Raw genomic sequence first — 19173 nt, forward strand, 5'->3', positions numbered from 1 at the left:
TTTACATTGCTTTCCCCTCTGTGTCTGTCTTGCCTCTTCTCTCTTCCAAGGTAGTTATGATGGCATTTAAGGCCCACCTGGATAATCTAGGATATTCTTTCATGTCAGGATCTTTAATTAATTTCATCTTCAAAGATCTTTTTTCCAAACGAGGTGACATTTGCAGGCCATGCGTATTAGGATGTGAACGTATGTTTTGGGTAGGAGAGCATCATTCAGCCCACTACTTAGCTAAAGCAGACAAACAGAATAGACAGTACTCAGTGCAGTATACAGGGCAGCTGGAAGTCACACACATTACTGCTGGGAATGCAAAGTGGGAATACAGCCACTTCGTAGAAATATTTGTCAGTTCTTAGAAAGTAAACATTTTTAATGTCACCCAGCATTCTTATCCTTGAGTATTTACCCAACTCTCATTCCACCTGTAATTGTTTTCCTGTAAGAAGTAGGTTATAGTGAGCATAGATGAGCTTTGTGTAGAATAATTTAAACCTTTTAAATAGGAAATAATGTTGATTATCTAAGAAAAACTGTATGGAACAAGTATAGGCCTGTTCATCAATAACAAACCAAACTGGCAGGCAGTGTGGGGTGCCCTATAATCCAGAGGTTGGATTCTTTTGCTCTGAATTTCCTGGTCAGGTAGAGACTTGTTATTGTATAATAGTTATGAGGACTTAACAACGTTTAGAATGGGAAGAAATCACATGTAATTTCTTATCTGATACTGTAGCTGTTTGGGTTGCAGGTTATAGAGGCTGAGGTTTTTATTAACCCTCTTCTGCCTCATGCTTTCTTCCTAGCCTTTCTTCCCACAGCCAGAAATGTTGATATAACCATTATTATATAATCACTAAGTAAAGACATATATGGTTGATAACCTTGAATGATTTGTTCTGAAATTATAATAACTAAAATTATATTATAATTTGCTTTGTTTCAAGATTCGAAGGCCATATAGAAGTCTGCCCACCAGGCATGAGCCATTCAGCTTGTTCAGTAAACAGGAGTGTTCTAGAAGCCATCAGAGGAAGACTTGGATCTTTTCATGAACTCCTGCTGGAGCCACCCAAGGTAGGGGAGCTATCTTGAGCATGGCTGCCCAGCCAGTAATTTGGTTGAAACAGTCATTCGAATGTATGCAGGCCTTAGGAGTGGCAGAACTGGCTGTGGTCTGCATGGACCAAATGTGTGAAAAGATAACACCGTCAGTAATTTTTACTGTTTTTGAGTGGAGAATGGAGAATTAAACAAAATATTCATCTGCTTAGGAAGTTTACCTTTTCATTCTTCTGTGAATTCTTGGGTACTTACATGCCAATAAAGAAAAAAAGAATTTTCTTCTTGTAACATAACATACTATTTTTGAATGTTTCAGGAAAAGCTAATCTTTCAGAAACTGATCTTTGAAATTGTGTTTTCTTATTCAGAGTTGGAGCAGTATATGTCTGATGTACAGTCGACCTTATTTAAGAAAGAGTAGGTTGAAGTTAGTATACAATTTGGAGAGAATATGACTTGGAGGTTTTTCAGTACAGAGCCTCCCATGTGCTAATTTTAAAATGACTGTTTCCTCAGTGAAGACCCGCAAGAGTTTTGTCAGCAGTCTATAAACGGTGTTCTTTCGCCCCTTGGATTGGTACAGATTTAGATAAGGGTAAGAATCACTTGCTTTTGGAGTCTAGGGTGGAAGATTCAGTTCCGTGCGAGTTCTGTTCCCAGCAACAGTTCTTAAGTTTCCTTTTTTTTCTGCCCTATGTCATTGAATCTGGTGTCCCATATAGTATGTATCTCTGTGGTTATCTACTGTGCGAGTTATTGGGAATTTAGAATACTAGTTTCTCACTTCTAAATTATATGTTTTCTGTTTATTTAACTATTTGGAGTTGGGGGAGTACAGGATAACTTACATAACCAAGGGAGTCTAGTTCAGCTCCAGATCATCTTTTCAGATACCTGATGCCATCGGTTAGCAGGTCGTGGTTCCACCGCTGCACTCAGAGTTTGCATTATTCTGCTGGTTCCATTCCAGCCACATCTTCTTAACTGCATTCAGCCTGTGTTGGATGTGGACCATAGTGTTGGTGCTCGCCCTTAGGGAAAGTGCCTCTGTTGGTGTTTGACAGTGATGGTTAGTGGCATCCTTCATGCCAGTCCTGGGAAGAAAAACAGTAAGGAAAGAAAAAGAAAAGATTTAGAAGAGGATAGAACATCACAAATGAAAGACAGAGGTGGGAGAAGGATCTGACAGGGAAGAAGGTGTGTGAGAAAGGGCCCAACCTGTGTGTTAGGTGGCCTACCCATCTTCTTTCTGGGTGGACAAACAGGTGGCATCTGGTTCTTGGCCCCGATTCAGAAGTATTAGGCAGGGTCTTGTTTGGACTTCTCTGTTACTCCGAGGACTAAGTGAGTTCTATTTGCACCTGGTTTTACTATATGATGTATCTGTAAGTAGATCCATGCAGTTTTTTACAAAGCCTGCCAATTAGAGCTGTTTTCCATAGAGAGCAGAACCATGAGTCTCACAGCTCTGCCAGTCCTCGGGAGGGTGGGAGCCGGAGGGAGCGAGGCTGTTGATGTGGATGGGGAGGGCAGAGAGGTCAGCCTGACCTAGGGTGTGACATGCCACCCTTGCCTCTCAGACTTCTAAAGTTAGGAAGTGTTCTGCTTCTGTCTTCTGTGATTTCGGACTATAGAGACTCCTGTTGATGGACAAGAACAGGTTGAGAATGATCACATTTCAGGTTTGTGATCCAGAGGCAACGTCTGAATTTGCATTTTTATCACAGATTTGGCTCAGACTGAGGATTGTATTCCAAAACCACTTGTAGCAACTACTACCACCACCACCACTTTTTTCTTCTTCCTCTTTTTTCTTCTTCCTTTCTTCCTCCTCCTCTTCCTCCTTCCGCCTCCTCTTTCTTTCTTCTGTCTTCCTTTTTTTTTTTTTTGAGACAGTGTCTCACTCTGTTGCTCAGGTTGGAGTGCAATGGCACAGTTACAGCTCACTGCAGCCTCAACTTCCCCAGGCCCAGGTGATTCTCCTACCTCATCTTCCTGAGTAACTGGTACTACAGGTGTGCATCACCATGCCTGGCTAATTTTTTTTCTAGAGACAGGGTCTCACTGTGTTGCTCAGGCTGGTCTCAAACTCCTGGGTTCAAGTGATCCACCTGCTTCGGCCTCCCAAAGTGCTGGGATTATAGGAATGAGCTACTGTGCCCTGCCATAACTTCTTTTAGTTTAGATTTCTGGTCAGATTTTGAAATATTGTGCTTTTTCCTAGAGTATTCTGTAGCCTTCTGCTTTCTTCTCATGACAGCTTGGAATGTTGAGGCAGAGAGATACTTGATTTCTTATAAAATTTATGGTCCAGGGAAATTACTTGCCTTTTTTTCCTTTTTCCTGCTTGGTTATTTCATTGTATCTGAAAGATATCAAGAGCAGCTTTAGATTTTGTTTCAGGTGTAAAATTAAGGCCATGTTGTTTGCAGGATTTAAACTAGTGTCATGTCTTAGCAAATACACCATTTGCTTTGTTCATTTAACTGAATTTAATTGGAAAGCTTTTTCTTCTTCAGAAAAGTGTGATGAAGACCACATGGGGTGTGCTGGATCCTCCTGTGGGGAATACCCGGTTGAATGTCATTAGATTGATATCCAGCCTGCTTCAAACCAATACCAGCAGTATAAATGGGGACCTTATGGAGCTGAATAGCATTGGAGTCATATTGGTGAGATTTTCCCTGCTCACAGACATTTTAATTTGCCATTGATATTTCATGGATATTTAACCAAGTTACAACCTTACAGATTTACAATATGTCAGTGACTTTTCTTGGTCTGAGCATAAATGGTGTTTTAGGTAGTTTTTGCCTTGAGTTTATCATAAATTTTGAATGCTTGTAATTGTTCACTAGGCATCTACTGTTGCTTTGTATAAAGAATTGTAACACAGGATTTTGAAGATGATTAAGCGACATCGGCCTTTCCCTTGTGCTCCGTCTCGTGGACGATGACTGCTGGGTGCAGCATTGTTTTCTGTTCGTATTTAGTGAGGGGACAAACCTTTATCTTCTTGCCACTGGGAAGTATCTGTATAATGTACCTGATACCATATGGTCTTAATTGATTTGAGCCTGGATTGACTCTTCCTTGAGACAGTGATTAGCGTGCTTATTGATGGAAGGAGAAGGAAGAGCCCAGGGGTGATTTAGGTCTCCCTGACCCCTGAATTCCCCAGTTTCAGAGTTTGTGCTTAGAATCCACAGGCCCAGCTCTGGAGCCCATGCTGCTTCTCTCTGTGCTGCCACCCACAGCACAGAAAGCGTGAGGGTTAACCCTTTCGCAGGTTTCACGAGACATCTGGTCACATCATATATTTGGGGGAGATTTGGGGGTGTTTCAAAGGAGATGTTTGTTCACTTTATGATGGGCATTGTAATGTTATCTTCTGTACACTATCCATGTGGTCCTGGGTGGTCTCCAGGACACCCCGGTGAGCGTTGCAGTGAGAGGGGACACGGTTTTCAGATCATACCCAGAGAGAGGGCACATTCCGTGGCTAGTGAGTGGTGAAGCCAAGATTCGAATTCACCCAACTTCAAACCCATATGTGCCTTATCAGCCACATCATTATGATTCCTAGCATCACTGAGACATTTCTGTTAGATTTCAGCTTTGGGTTAAATCAGTATAGAGAGGCCGGGCGCGGTGGCTCAAGCCTGTAATCCCAGCACTTTGGGAGGCCGAGACGGGCGGATCACGAGGTCAGGAGATCGAGACCATCCTGGCTAACAGGGTGAAACCCCGTCTCTACTAAAAAATACACAAAAACTAGCTGGGCGAGGTGGCGGGCGCCTGTAGTCCCAGCTACTCGGGAGGCTGAGGCAGGAGAATGGCGTAAACCCGGGAGACGGAGCTTGCAGTGAGCTGAGATCACGCCACTGCACTCCAGCCTGGGCGACAGAGCGAGACTCCGTCTCAAAAAATAAAAATAAAGAAATAAATCAGTATAGAGCATAGAAAACAGGAGCAATTTGGAAAAAGACGTGAAGATTTAAAGAATTACCATTTTTTTGATAGCTAGCATGGTCATTGCCCTCTGGGGACGTAGTTTTTGTCTTACCTTCTAGTGTATAAAACTCTGGGAATATAACTTTGCGAAGTCATTAATCACTGGTCTTTAATTTTACTAATAAAAGTGTACAGTTATTGTTAATTTATTCTGTTAATCTTAAGGACTACTTTTGATGAGACTAAATTTGGTGAGACTACTGGAGGAGTCATTCATTACTTTTTCATGCTGAGATTAGATTACCAGATCCAGCCATTTCCTAAATACATACTTGATGCATTTTGTGCTTTTAGAAATTCTTTACCTTTTGAATTGCTATTACCTTTTCAAGTAATTTGAAAACCCTTGTACTTCCAGGAGATTCACGTTACTGCCTCTGGTACCATTTGTTTTTGCTGATAGTTCTAGTTTTTGTATGCCAGAGTTGAGTCATGAGCACCTCAAGATTGTGGACCATATTTTTGTGTACCTCAGTCTACCATATTGCATCTCGTACAATAATACCCTGCACAAAAGCCATCAGTAAATATTTGTTGCATCAAAATGAAATTCTTACAAATTTTCTTGAAAATTATAGAAAATTTACCACACTTAGTATTTGTGTTAGTTGCTTTGAAAATAAAAATGATACTCCCTTTCTCTTGGACAAACGTTCTCTTGTCTTTGTATGTTTGTTGTTGGTTTTTTACTACATTCCATGCCAGTTTTGGCATGTCACATAAGCAGATAGCATGCCATTCAGGCTCTAAAGCAGTATTTCACATCCCCATGTAGTCCCCGTTATTTATGAGGGATACCTTCCAAGACCCCGTTTGGATGCCCGAAACCACAGATATTGAACCCTATATATATACTATGTGTTTTTCCTATACATACCTGTGACAAAGTTTAATTGATAAATTAAGCACAGGAAGAGATTAATAATAACTAATAATAAAGTAGAGCAATTATAATACTATATATACTGTAATAAATGTTATGTGAGTGTCATCTCTTGCATTAGCCTGTCTTACTGTATTATACTCACCTATTTTCAGATCATGGTTGACTATGGGTAACTGAAGCCACAGAAAATGAAACTGTGGTTATGCAAGTACTAATGATGTGAACTCGTGTTCCTTTTAATTGGTCCTTTTGGACTGAGAGCACATCATTTTTACTTTATTAAATCACTGTTGTATAAATGTATTAAAGTATTGGCTTAAACATTGAGGTAACCAAATAAAACATGGTTTTTCTTTTTTGTAGAACATGTTCTTCAAGTATACATGGAATAACTTTTTGCATACACAAGTGGAAATTTGTATTGCACTGATTCTTGCAAGTCCATTTGAAAACACAGAAAATGCCACAATTACTGATCAAGACTCCACTGGTGATAATTTGTTATTAAAACATGTAAGCTTATTTGGTCTCATTTTTCTCCCACTCTCTCCTGGTTAGAGCAGTTTTCCACTTGACTGTGGTATGAATTGAGGTTTAAGGGCTTGAGGTTAGATTTCAGAGTCTAAATATTTAACTATCATGTTTGTTTCACGTTTAACCAATCGTTATATAAATCAAGTACCGGACAAATAACTGTTAAGTGAACTGTCTTGTGAGAAAAAAGCTAAGTGGCCTCCTTATTTGGTAAAATTAATAGGTTTGAAGATATACAAATATTTTGATGATTTGAAGAATCATAGATATTTAAATACTATAGAAAACATTCGCACTATTACTTGGCAGACCAGAGTGTAGTTTCTTTGCTGAATACGTGACTGAAAGTCGGGAGAATTGAGTTCTTTGTGATGTTGAGAGTCTCTTCCTGGGGTCTCTTTTTCTCTTCTGTCAAATATGAGATAATTTTACTAAGTCAGTCTTCAGATTTTTTCTTGCTTGGTAGTTCTATGGTACTTTAAAAATTTCTAGCCCACACTTGGTTTACTCGCAAACCTGAAATGTAGAAAAGGCTAGCTTGAAACAGTGAAGTTGACGGGAAAGACAAATGACACCTGAGAAGAACTAGCACTGCACATTCCATTATTGCAGCCCGCAGCAGTTGTCTCTGACTTGCAGAATTTGGGCAAAATCCACCTGTGTTTAATATTAATGCAGTCATGTTAGTTCATCGGGAAGTAAGACTTGCTCACATTTTAAAAGTACTAGTATTACTTTGGATTCTAAGTTAAATTTTTGCCAAGGCATAGTTTTCTTTATTCCGTTTTAATTTAGTTCAGGTTTTATATTTCTGGTCTGAATTTTCACAGCTAATAAAACCTGGCTTTGCTTTAGGTTAACTGCACTACCTGTAATACTGAGTTTCCCATAGATGTTCTGTGGAGGGTGTGGATCCTGATTTGAATCCCTGTGGTGGTCTGAGGGTCTGCAGTAGATTATCACATTGCATTTGGTTTAGCAACATTTAGCTTGCTAGATTATACATACTACTGTTCTCTTTAACCTAGAGTTCTCAGGGCTAATATCCAGAACCTATAAAGAACTCAATCAAATTTACAAGATAAAAAACAAACAACCCCATCCAAAAGTGGGCAAAGGATATGAACAGATACTTCTCAAAAGAAGACATTCATACAGCCAACTGACACATGAAAAAATGCTCATCATCACTCGCCATCAGAGAAATGCAAATCGTAAACCACAATGAGATACCATCTCACACCAGTTAGAATGGCAATCATTAAAAAATCAGGAAACAACAGGTGCTGGAGAGGATGTGGAGAAATAGAGGATGTGGAGAAACACTTCTACACTGTTGGTGGGACTGTAAATTAGTTCAACCATTGTGGAAAACAGTGTGGTGATTCCTCAAGGGTCTAGAACTAGAAATACCATTTGACCCAGCCATCCTATTACTGGGGATATACCCAAAGGATCATAAGTCATGCTGCTATAAAGACACATGCACACGTATGTTTATTGCGGCACTATTCACAATAGCAAAGACTTGGAATCAACCCAAATGTCCATCAGTGACAGACTGGATTAAGAAAATGTGGCACATATACACCATGGAATACTATGCAGCCTTAAACAAGGATGAGTTCGTGTCCTTTGTAGGAACATGGATGCAGCTGGAAACCATCATTCTCAGCAAACTATCGCAAGAACAGAAAATCAAATACCGCATGTTCTCACTCATAGGTGGGAATTGAACAATGAGATCACTTGGACACAGGAAGGGGAACATCACACACTGGGTCCTATTGTGGGGAGGGGGGAGGAGGGAGGGATAGCATTAGGAGGAGATATACCTAATGTAAATGAGGAGTTAATGGGTGCAGCACAGCAACATGGCACATGTATACATATGTAAGAAACCTGCACGTTGTGCACTTGTACCCTAGAACTTAAAGTATAATTAAAAAAAAAAGTTTCGATGCTTTGAAGTGTTAACTGGAATATTCTTTTTTATTCAGCTTTTCCAAAAATGTCAATTAATAGAACGAATACTTGAAGCCTGGGAAATGAATGAGAAGAAACAGTAAGTAAATTGTTTTTTGAAAGGAATTCAGGGTGGTAGTATGAAGAAAATAATACCTCCTTGCCCTAGTCTGGAAAAAAATGGAAATAATTACATGTTACTGGCCATTTTAGAATTTAAACTTTTCCCCAGCTTATTTCTTGTAACAGTTATTTTATAATATTTATAATTTCTTGTTAGGTCCTCTCGTTTTGGGGGCAAAACCGGTGAGTTTGGAGTGTTCCCCACCTCTGTGCTGCCTTTGAAACCTCCTGGTCCTTTTTGAATGGCTATTGTTCTAAGAGTTAGAAGGTTTAAGTGAAGTCCTTGATGATTCAACTTAGTGTATTTGTCCTGGTCACCTTATACTCAGAACAGAAGGTACTACATACGTATTTTCATTGTAGAGAAGAGTTGCTTAATACAGGGACCTAGAGGAAAAAATTGCTCAGTATTTTCTTTTTAGAAAATGTTTGTTAGCTGATTGGCAAGGTTATATGAAGTATTAGTTGATACATGTCAGTAGCTTTGTTACACAAAACTACTTCTTACAGGTGTTGTCTGTAACAGCGTTCCTCTTTAGTGCTCTGGGAGCCTCTATGTCCTCCCATAGATTCTGAAGCATGGCGGCATAAGGGCCTGTTTGGGAAACACTCTCAAGGCATGCTTCTGTGTTTGTTTTTAAGACAGGTTTATTGAGATATAATTCTTACATGGTAAAGCTCATTGTGGGTGTACATTCCTAGGAATTCTGACTGATGCCTGAAGTCACCACCACCACCACCACCACCCCAATCAAGACATTTCTGTCACCCCCAAAATTTCTCTCATGGTCCTTTGTAGTTGATCATTTCCTAGCATTCTTGTTATGTGTCTCTGTGTCTCCAGGAAAGCTAGATGATTCTTGGGAGTCAGTCTTACTTTGTGAGGTGTGATTTTTTTTTTAATTGTTTAATAAGCACTGCTGGGGTTTTGATTTGGCTTCTTGTGGGAAATTGGCATTTTGTTTGTTTGTGGCAAGGGGCTAGTATTGGTAGACCTTAGATACATTCTTCCAAATGGAGCTCTTTGATGGTGCTGTTTGTGGCCTAGTTGACACCTCTGGTTATATGTCTGACTCCGTCTTGGCTTCCGTGTGCCCTTCCCAACCTCCAGTTTTCTTGCTGGCTCCTCATCTGGCCAGGGCTGAGGTATCGTTTATACCCTGCTCTCCTGGTGAGCCCTGTTTTCTGGAGGCCTGGTGAATACCATTCCCTCCATCTGGAGGGATCCTGAAAGAACTTTCCTTGTCTCCTTGCACAGCAGCCTGAAGCAATTTGAAGCCGTGGACCACCTTGGAGGTGGGCGTTTGTTTTTTTTTCCCTTGTGTACTTGAGGGAGTGCAGGAGAGTGACTAACTTGCCTCTAGGTAACACCTGGCTCTCTGGATCTTACTGAAGAACTAAAAGAGACTCTGAGCAACTCAGTGCAGATTGACCCTGGCCAGGCACGGTGGTAGATGCCTGTAATCCCACTGCTTTGGGAGGCTAAGATGGGAGGATTGGTTGAAGCCAGGAGTTAGAGACCAGTCTGGACAACATAGGGAGATCCTGGCTCTACAAAAAATTAGCCGGGTGTGGTGGTACTTGCCTGTAGTCCCAGCTACACAAGAGGCTGAAGTGAGAGAATTGCTCGAGCCCAGGAGTTTGAAGCTACAATGAGCTGTGATTGCATCACTGCACTGCAGCCTGGATGACAAGCAAGATCTTGTCTGTAAATAAATAATCAACCCTGTACTTTCTTACCCTTAGGCACCCCCAAGCCCTCTAAGATTCTCTGGCAGATACTTTATTTTCCAAGCAAGCCTTCAAGCATAGGATGATTTTTTTTTTTCTTATTGCTCCTGAAAGGCTTTTCTCTCTCTAAGCAAAAATCTCTGCAGTGTTTGTTCCCTGCTCTCTGCAGTCAAAAATCTTTTGTTTCATAGAGCTTAAAGTCTTGGCACTTTGTAAATATGCAGATAACTCAGATTGATATAAATTAATTTGTTTTATATATGTGTGTGTGTGTGTATATATATATATAGAGAGAGAGAGAGACACGGAGTCTCGCTTTGTCACCCAGGCTGGAGTGTAGTAGCACAATCCTGGCTCACTGCAACCTCTGCCTCCTGGGTTCTTGCAATTCTCCTGCCTCAGCCTCCTGAGTAGCTGGGATATCAGGTGTGCACCACCATGCCTGGCTAATTTTTGTATTTTTAGTAGAGATGGAATTTCGCCATGTTGCCCAGGATGGTCTTGAACTCCTGACCTCAAGTGATCCACCCACTTTGGCCTCCCAAAGTGTTGGGATTACAGGCGTGAACCACTGTGCCTGGCCTGATATGAATTTATTTAAATGTAAAGATTGATCGTGATTGGGAAGATGAGACCCTAAATTGGAAAAGGACAAGGACTGAGTTTATTTGCATATGTTCAAAATGGTGTATGGTCAAGTACCAGTTGACCGTCTCCTATCTTGGCTAAGTCCTCAAATCAGCTGATATCTTAACTTGAGACATGTCATTGGTAGATAATTATTTCTATTCATTGATATAATAAAAATTTGTTGTCTTTTAAGAAAATGAACTAGCAGAATTCTCACTTCAGTTCCTTATAATCTGATTAAGATTTGAAAACGTTTCATAAAAAAGATGTAACAGTAACATTAGGCATCAGTGAATGTTTATTTGATCTTTTAAAAGATAATGTGTTATTGACAGTGAGTGATGATTTTTGAGATTTGAATAAATTGTGGCCTGTTGACTGAGGCTGCCATATAATCTTTGACAATTTCAGACCCCTCCCAGACCATGCTGCATGGTCATATTCTGACACCTTCCATTCCTTTTTCTTTTCTTTTCTTTTCTGTCCATTGTCATCTTCTTCAGTGCCTTCAGTGTTTAAAATGATTGCTTAAAAGTCCGCAGCACTTACGGAGTGTTTCATCACTTCATCCTATCAGGAATCTGAGTATTTATCCTTTACCTCTTATCAGGGCTGAGGGAGGAAGACGGCATGGTTACATGGGACACCTGACGAGGATAGCTAACTGTATCGTGCATAGCACTGATAAGGGCCCCAACAGTGCATTAGTGCAGCAGCTTATCAAAGGTAAGTTATTGGTGAAATTTGAATTATGTTTTTGTTGGGTTGCAGAAAGGATTTAAGGGTCAAGTAGAAATGCGTGTAGCATTTTTGATAGTGATTTGTGGAACTTCTTTATATTTGGCAAATTATCTATTTGAATGAGGTTCTTGAGAATGTATTTGAACAGTGTCAGTTTTTGGCTCTATTGCTGTTCACGTAGTTACAGACCATTCCTTAAGCATTCGCAGGCTTGGCTAGATTCAGCATACAAGAGTCACCTATTGTCATTCTTAAGAGCGTTGCTCGATGAATCGTTCTTTTGAGTATTGTGAAGTACTCATATGCTAGCAGTTGAGCCACTTCAGCTGTAATTTTGCCTTCTATTTTCTGAAGGCCTCTATATAGCCTCTGAATTAAGTTTCTTTAACTGGAATATTAGGGCATTTATCAGCATTTCTTGCTATCACTGAAATGAGCGGTATTGGCTTCTAAAGGACGCTTTCTGTATAGCATTTCAGTTTAATCAGCCCCAGCTTATTTGGAAGAAACTGAATGGATGCTTTTTACACTGGCCCCAAGCCATGAGTCTTCTTCTAAAATGAGAGCATGAGGAGCTCTGTGTACTCTGGGTTTTTGTACCCAACAGGATTACTAATCCTGAGAACTATTCTGAATGTGAACAGTCTTTAACATCCGTGGTACAGAAGAGTTAAAATCATTTCCCAGTCCTTCCGTTTTTTCTTAAGAATGTTTGTTTGTTCAAGAGGCTATTCCCTATTGAATGTACACTAAAAGCACAGTTGTCACCCAGGGATGGAAAAAGTGCTGTGTGCCCAGTTGTAATTTTACTTCTTGAGAGAGGTATAAGAGGTATAAAACTCTTCCTTGGGCCATTTCACCACACAGTTTATCTTTATGTCCTAACTAAGAAGAAATGGCCATGTGATATCATTAAGTTTTTAGACCAGTCTTTCCTTTATGGAAGCTGCTTGCCAGGTGGTACGTGTGTACACTTGTGTGAGTGTGCACATATGCATGGCTGTTTTAAATCAGAATTATCAGATGACAACTTTAGTTAGGCGTCTAAAATTACATCACGGTTTGACTTTCTTAGGAAAGCAGTTGTTTATCCTTTTCTTTAACATTTCTCTAGAAGGTAGAATTTCAGTATTTACATGTGTATCCATGTTGGCCCATGACACAAAATATTTAGGAAACATGATCTTAGAGCAGTTTGAGAAGCCATACTAGGTTCTGTGGAACATTCATTGGCCAGGTGCCAATGAGAGCATTTCAATGAAGTGTACAGGAGGTGTCATTTGCAGCATTTTCTAAACTTCACCGTGGAAAAAGATCCCCTCACCCCTACACCTTCTCAAACACCTACCACCTTTCTCAGGAAGGCTTCTTAGAAACACACTTTCCAGGTAAAGCTTCTACCAGAACATTGTTAGAAACTTACTAAGTTCACAGAGCTACCTCAGGGCTCTTGGCCTAATCAAGCCTATACCATTGGGTGCGGGGATTCTGGCTCCTGAAAGTCTGTGGGATTTGGGCCTATGGAAGGTGTAATAATTCCATCGCTCTAAGAGCACTGGGCTGGCTGCCACCCAGTTTCTCAGCTGATAGGGCCTGCTCACCATTGATGAACCAGGTGAGTAGGCCCACTTTTATATTACCTGTTTACTTTATTTGTCTGTGTGGGGTCATTGTGGTGCTAATACTGTTTTGGTTTTCTCTCTCTGAAGATCTTCCCGATGAAGTCAGGGAACGATGGGAGACATTCTGCACAAGCTCCTTAGGAGAAACTAACAAGAGGAACACGGTAGATCTAGTAGGTTTTACAAGGTTACATTTTTATTTTTTTCAGTGCTCTTAGCCTTTGCCCATTTATTCAGAAAGATGTAAAAGATCTTCCATTTGCCTTAGTAACTGTGAGTCAAAGATAAGTTCTTATCTCTTTACCAGAAAGAGAGGTCAGTATTCACAATCTTCTTGCCCATTTGTCTAGTCCACTCCTAATTACCTGCCTGGGATGACAGAAGGATATTGAGAAGCCACTGATTTCTGCTCCACATCCTACTTAGTGTCCATTTCCCTCCATGCCCTGCTGCCTAAGCACCTCAGCAGAACAACCGTCTTGCCTTCCTTCCATTCTGCTGGGTTTGTGGCTGTATGCCGCTGATAACCCTAGGTGCCTAGGAACCGAAAGATTTCATTTGGATATTTTTCTGATATTATTGAGTTGAGTGTACCCTCGTTTTAGATCATTCCCAATGGGGGAATATTTTGTAGATGACTTTGAAACCCCAGCTTTAAAATTTTTTACCAGAATTGGTACTTCGAGCCAGGGAATAATGGCATTGATAATTTTTTTAAAAATTATATTGGACTTTGGAATGTATTTTTTGGTTTTTTAACAGATTAAGTTTTAAGGTAAGTATTGCTTTGTTTCTGCTTTTAAAGATGGGGAAAGTATTTCCTTTGACAAGTACATGCCAGCTGATAGTCGAGGAGGGGTGGCCTTGGCTTAGAAGCAGCACGTGACTCGACATTGAAGTGTTTGTGTTTGGCATTTAATTCTATATTTCAAATTTAGCTGTGGCAGTCTTGAATTTCTAGTACGCAGTTACACCTTGACTGTTAGGAATTCAGTGATCTGGCAGCCTGAAACAAGAGGGAAGCAGGCCAGGCTCTGAAAGCCAGAGAGCAGCCACTTGGTCCTCGTGTGTCACTCCCTGGAGGGCTGTGCCTCCTACTTTGTGGATTACCTAAAAATATGGCCGTCTTTTTCCAGACTCTCGACAGAGCCACACTTTTTAAGCTGGGCATAATGATAGAATTAGGAAGTATTAAGAGTTGGAAGAATTATGAAATTGAGATAACTATTAAAAGGCCATTTAATTAAAATAGACATAAGGCCTAATAGCCCGAGTGTCTCTGTGTAGTACAGCCCAGCAGAGAAAATGACATTAGTATTGACCGCCCTGGGTCATCAAGGAAGGGTTAAGTCATTTTTAATGAATGTTTTACCCATTGTAGATAGATACTTGGAATATTCGCTTAACTTGAGTGTTCTGGATAATCAGGGGTTTTTTTTGTAGAGTGAAATTGTCCTTTCCCATGCTGTTAAACCGCTTAATTTGAGAGGTTCCCGTGTTGATTCCTTTGCAGTCAATATAGTCTTTTTTAAGGGGATTTTTGTCTTGTTTCTTACTTATAAAGGAATATTTAGTAATATTCTGATTTTGTTTGGGAAACTTTTAAAAAAATTATCCTTTGATTGGCTTAAAAGGTAGAAGTCAAAAATGTCCAAATAAGCTTGTTACCAGACTTTTAAACAATCGTTTTTATCTTAGGTAGCTCAAGCGTATTTCTCTTGTGAGCAGTTCTGTAATAAAGAAGGACTTCATTACAATTCAGATAATGCTTACTTACTGTACAGTATGCTGTCAGCAGTCTGCTCTGAGATTGTGTGTGAATGTTATTACATATATCCCCATGGAGGGTGTGGTCATCCAGCAACAAGTAAAACGTTCAGCCCCTGGTAGACTGTGTTGGAAAAAATTATTTTGGGCTCCATCCATCTGTCACTCAGATTGTGTCTCAGTTCTTCTTTGCTTGCTCTAGTTCTCTACCATCATACTCGGACTACATAATCTGAAGTCAAACAGAATGATAAGTTGGCTTATATAGCAAAAGTGGTTAGATCTATAGAGCTCTTTAACATTGCCTATATCCCCTGATGAGTTAGCCCCACTCCGTAATTTTGCTGTCTGTTGAGACTTTCAGGTGAATCTCAAGACTTCTTCAATTCTTTGTTCCCGAGCCCTTTCTTAAATACCACTTGCATTTAGTCTGAAGTCCTTCTAATAGGGAGTTTTGCTTTGTAGTATTGTGAGGGCTACAGCGATTCCAAGTGTATAATATGCTTATAGAGTAGGTCTAGGCACCAAGGAGATTTTAACCATATCCTCCAGGCTGTTCATTTTCCTGTCCAGAATGTTTTTGAGCTATATCTCAGTGGGGTTGGGTACCATGTTTCAGGAGAAATATGCAATTGTAAATATTATTATGAACACAACTTGGTAAATACAGTGGGCCTTACCCTTGCAAAAGTGACATAGAAAAAGAGTGCCCATGTTTGAAATGTGGTAGTTACACTTGCCTTCTTAACACACTCATCACTGGAATTGGTAGTTAAGTAAAAGCTTACTTATTCCCTGCTCCCTTTCCCAAATAGATAAGATTAGATACACTGCCTTGACTTAGTTGCTTTTGGAATAGCTTGGCTACCTCTCTGGAAGTCATTTCAGGTATATTCATAGAAGTGGAATCAGCACAGGTCAGCACCACATGCTTACGTTAGTACATTGTTAACCTGACCTGTTATTTTTCTGTTTACAGCAAGGATACATTCATTTATACACCAAACACCTGTCCTGTGGGCTGTGTGCCTGAGGACTTGCTCACTTCTTTTGGATAAGCTGTGCCCAGTTCCAGGCTCCTTTCATTTCTGTAACATTTTAGTTAAATTCTCTCTGAGATATTTGAAGTGCTTTAATCATTTGGCTCCATCATACCCAAATATGTGCATAGCAGATTCATATACTCCCTATGTTTTTATGTTTGGAGTTCATGATGAGCAAAAGTTGGTGTTTTAATTATATCCAAAGACCTCTGTGTTTTGACCAAGTCCCCAAACTAAAAATTGGCAAGGATTTAGGTAGAGTGAATTTAGAGAACATAGGACATGTTTTTGTACTGACTTTGAAAAATTTGACTTTGTTTCATTTTTTGCCCACTTCTCCAAGGGGGAGAATGTATTTAAAAGTGTCGATGCTTCTTTCCTGTCATCGATAAGATAGTTTATAGAAGAAGAGATGTAGAATGATCTGAATGTGTGCCTGTATTAGTCACCAGGAGTTTCTGCAGGTTGGGGTGAAAGCTGAGAGGGGGTGTTTTTAGCTAACCCTAGGTTATGTTGCTGCGGGGGGTCCTCAGTGGGACCACACTTTGAGGATCAAGGAGTAAGTCTCTCGCTTTCACTCGTCACTAATATGGACCTTTTAGAGTTTAACAGTCATTTCACACTTCTGATTTCCCTTGGTAACCTAATCAGCCAAAGTAAAGAAAACACCAGTTTGCTTTTTCCTGTAACAACAGTTAACAAAACAAAAATTTTATATGAAAGAAGATAATATCTCAGAAACTATTTGCACCAAAACGAGAGTGTACTTTACTTACAGTATATCTAGCTTGGCAAGAGTGTTATATACGTGTTGCTTTTTGCTGTATTTGTTCATATTCAGTGATTATTAGTATTCATTAATTCAGTAAATATTTGAGTGCCTACAATGTGCCAGACACTGAAGATATAGTACTAGACAAGATTGGCAAACATTTCTGCTTCAATGGAGATGAATAAACAAATGAGTAAGAGACACGTGTGCACACACAATATGTGTCACACACGGTCATGGACTGCATAATGTTTCGGTCAGCAGTAGACCACATATATGACAGTGGTCTCATAAGATTAGAGTACTCGATTTTACTGCACATTTTTTTGTGGTGTAGATAACACACATACCACCGTGCTCCCGTTGCCTCAGTATTCAGTGCAGTACTGTGCTGTGCAGGTGTGTAGCCTAGGAGCAGTTGGCTCTGCTGGACAGCCTAGGTCTGCAGTAGGCTCACCACGTGAACTCTGTGATGTTTGCATGATGACAGAATTGCCTTTGTCAGAATGTATCCTTGTCGTGAAACAATGCATGACTCTGCATGTTTCAGATGATAAGTGCTAAGGAGCCAACACATGGGAGGGAGTTAGGGAGTCTTTGGGGCAGGTGTACAATTTAAAATCTGATGTCAAGGAAAATCTCACTGGGAAGGTGCATTTGTGGAGTGGGGAGGGAAGGGCGAAATGCAGAGGACCCAAATTTGGGTTGTTCCCAGTGTGTGCAGGGACTGGCATGTTGTCCCGTGTGGATGTAGCAGTAAGCAAAGGAGAGAACAGAAAGACTGGAGGCCAGAGGCACTGAACAGCCGGATTTTCTACAGCTTTTTAGTCCATGGTGAGCAGCTTATTTTTTGATCTAATGAGAATTTGTTAGGTTTTGAACTAAAAAGTGCCATACCTTGATGTATATTTTTAAAAGATGGCTATGGCTGTTGGGTTGAGAACAGACTGCTCAGTGGGGCAAGAGCTTAGGAGGAACTGCCAGCTGTGACATTAGTGTAGGCGAGGAGAGTGCTGACTTGCACTGGGGAGCTGATAACAGACTTGATGAGGGGCGATGGGTCTGGAGAGGGATTTTAGTCTCCATTTTGAAGCTAGAGGGGACATGGTGGGTGGGCTGGAGGAAACAAGATGACCAAGGTTTTTAGCTGAAGAAGAGTGAAGGTGGCAATTACTGAGCTGGAGATGCCTCAAAAGGAGCGTGTTTGGAAGCGTAGATCAGGAACTCAGTTTTGTGTACGTCTGAGTAATGAACTGATGGGATTCTGATTAGCAAGTTTCCCCCATGGGTAAATAATCTTCTTAGCTCATTTTGTTAATAATGATTTTTCAGACACAGATGGTGTAGGTAGAATCAGGCTCACATCTTCCATTAATGCAATTGCGAAGATGTGTGTGCATTATGTGATTATTAGTAAGTTGCTAAAACTAGTTTCATTTTGGAGAAGAAGCATTTTTAAATATCTTCTGATATTGCTTTGAGGATCCAGTTTAAGTAGAACGTGTGAAGGGGAGGTCACAATGTCTGGCACATAGTAGTTCAGTAAAAGTGAGTTTCTTTCTCGTCTTTAAAGAGTGTTAAAGTCTTATTTTGTAGGAAAAAGCAAAAGTATGAATGAGGATACATTGAATTCGATTTTAACTTAGACAGCAAGACCTGGCTAAGAGTCGCCAACTCTGTTTTGTCCTATTTTGTTCAGTTCTTTGCATGGCTTTCTATTTCTGTGCTCTACCATGGGGTTGCACCCCTAAAACACACTGGCCTAGCATGATGTGTGTGCTGGCTTGCCAGCCAAGTGGCCCAAAGCTCCTCTTGAGTGCACTGCAGTACAACCACTTGACCTGCACTTGAACATAGTCCTGTGAGATGCCGGCTGCCATGACCAAGCAGTATTCCCACTCCTCTTCTGCACTCTGGCAAGGCTTTCCTGGAACATCCCCATGCCCACATCTTTACCCGGCAACTCACTAAAGCCATTCTTGACTCAAGCAGGTGCCCTTCATTGATCACAGAATCTACCTTTGATTTCATCAGGCCAGATTCACAAACAGAATGGGAGTGCTTTATCTATACCTTCGAGAGAATGGAGAGTGAAATAACTGGAAACACTGGGTTATTACAGCTTAATTTCATCCAAGCTTGGTGTCTTTACCAGAGATGGTTGGGGAAAGAGAAGGGAGATTCATCTTATTCAGGCAGTGATTTGCTCAGAATTTTACAGGCCATATCCTGTACAGACCTATTTGAATTCTACTGTGGGTTTATTGAACCAATGTTGGA

At 40.4% G+C, this 19173-nt stretch overlaps 1 protein-coding gene across 14 annotated transcripts in view; it reads left to right on the forward strand.

Annotated features, from left to right (window-relative positions):
• Positions 1–19173, forward strand: part of PPP6R3 (protein phosphatase 6 regulatory subunit 3) — a 150595-nt gene that overhangs the window by 98930 nt on the left and 32492 nt on the right. For all 14 annotated transcript variants that reach the window (XM_023186472.1, XM_023186473.1, XM_023186471.1 and 11 more), the window contains 6 exons: positions 948–1077; positions 3585–3737; positions 6329–6478; positions 8500–8564; positions 11559–11674; positions 13399–13484. In XM_023186472.1, coding sequence (XP_023042240.1) covers positions 948–1077; positions 3585–3737; positions 6329–6478; positions 8500–8564; positions 11559–11674; positions 13399–13484 — 700 coding nt within the window. The remainder of the gene's footprint in view (positions 1–947; positions 1078–3584; positions 3738–6328; positions 6479–8499; positions 8565–11558; positions 11675–13398; positions 13485–19173) is intronic.

This window comes from Piliocolobus tephrosceles, chromosome 13 (assembly GCF_002776525.5).
Source record: "Piliocolobus tephrosceles isolate RC106 chromosome 13, ASM277652v3, whole genome shotgun sequence".
Taxonomy (NCBI): domain Eukaryota; kingdom Metazoa; phylum Chordata; class Mammalia; order Primates; family Cercopithecidae; genus Piliocolobus; species Piliocolobus tephrosceles.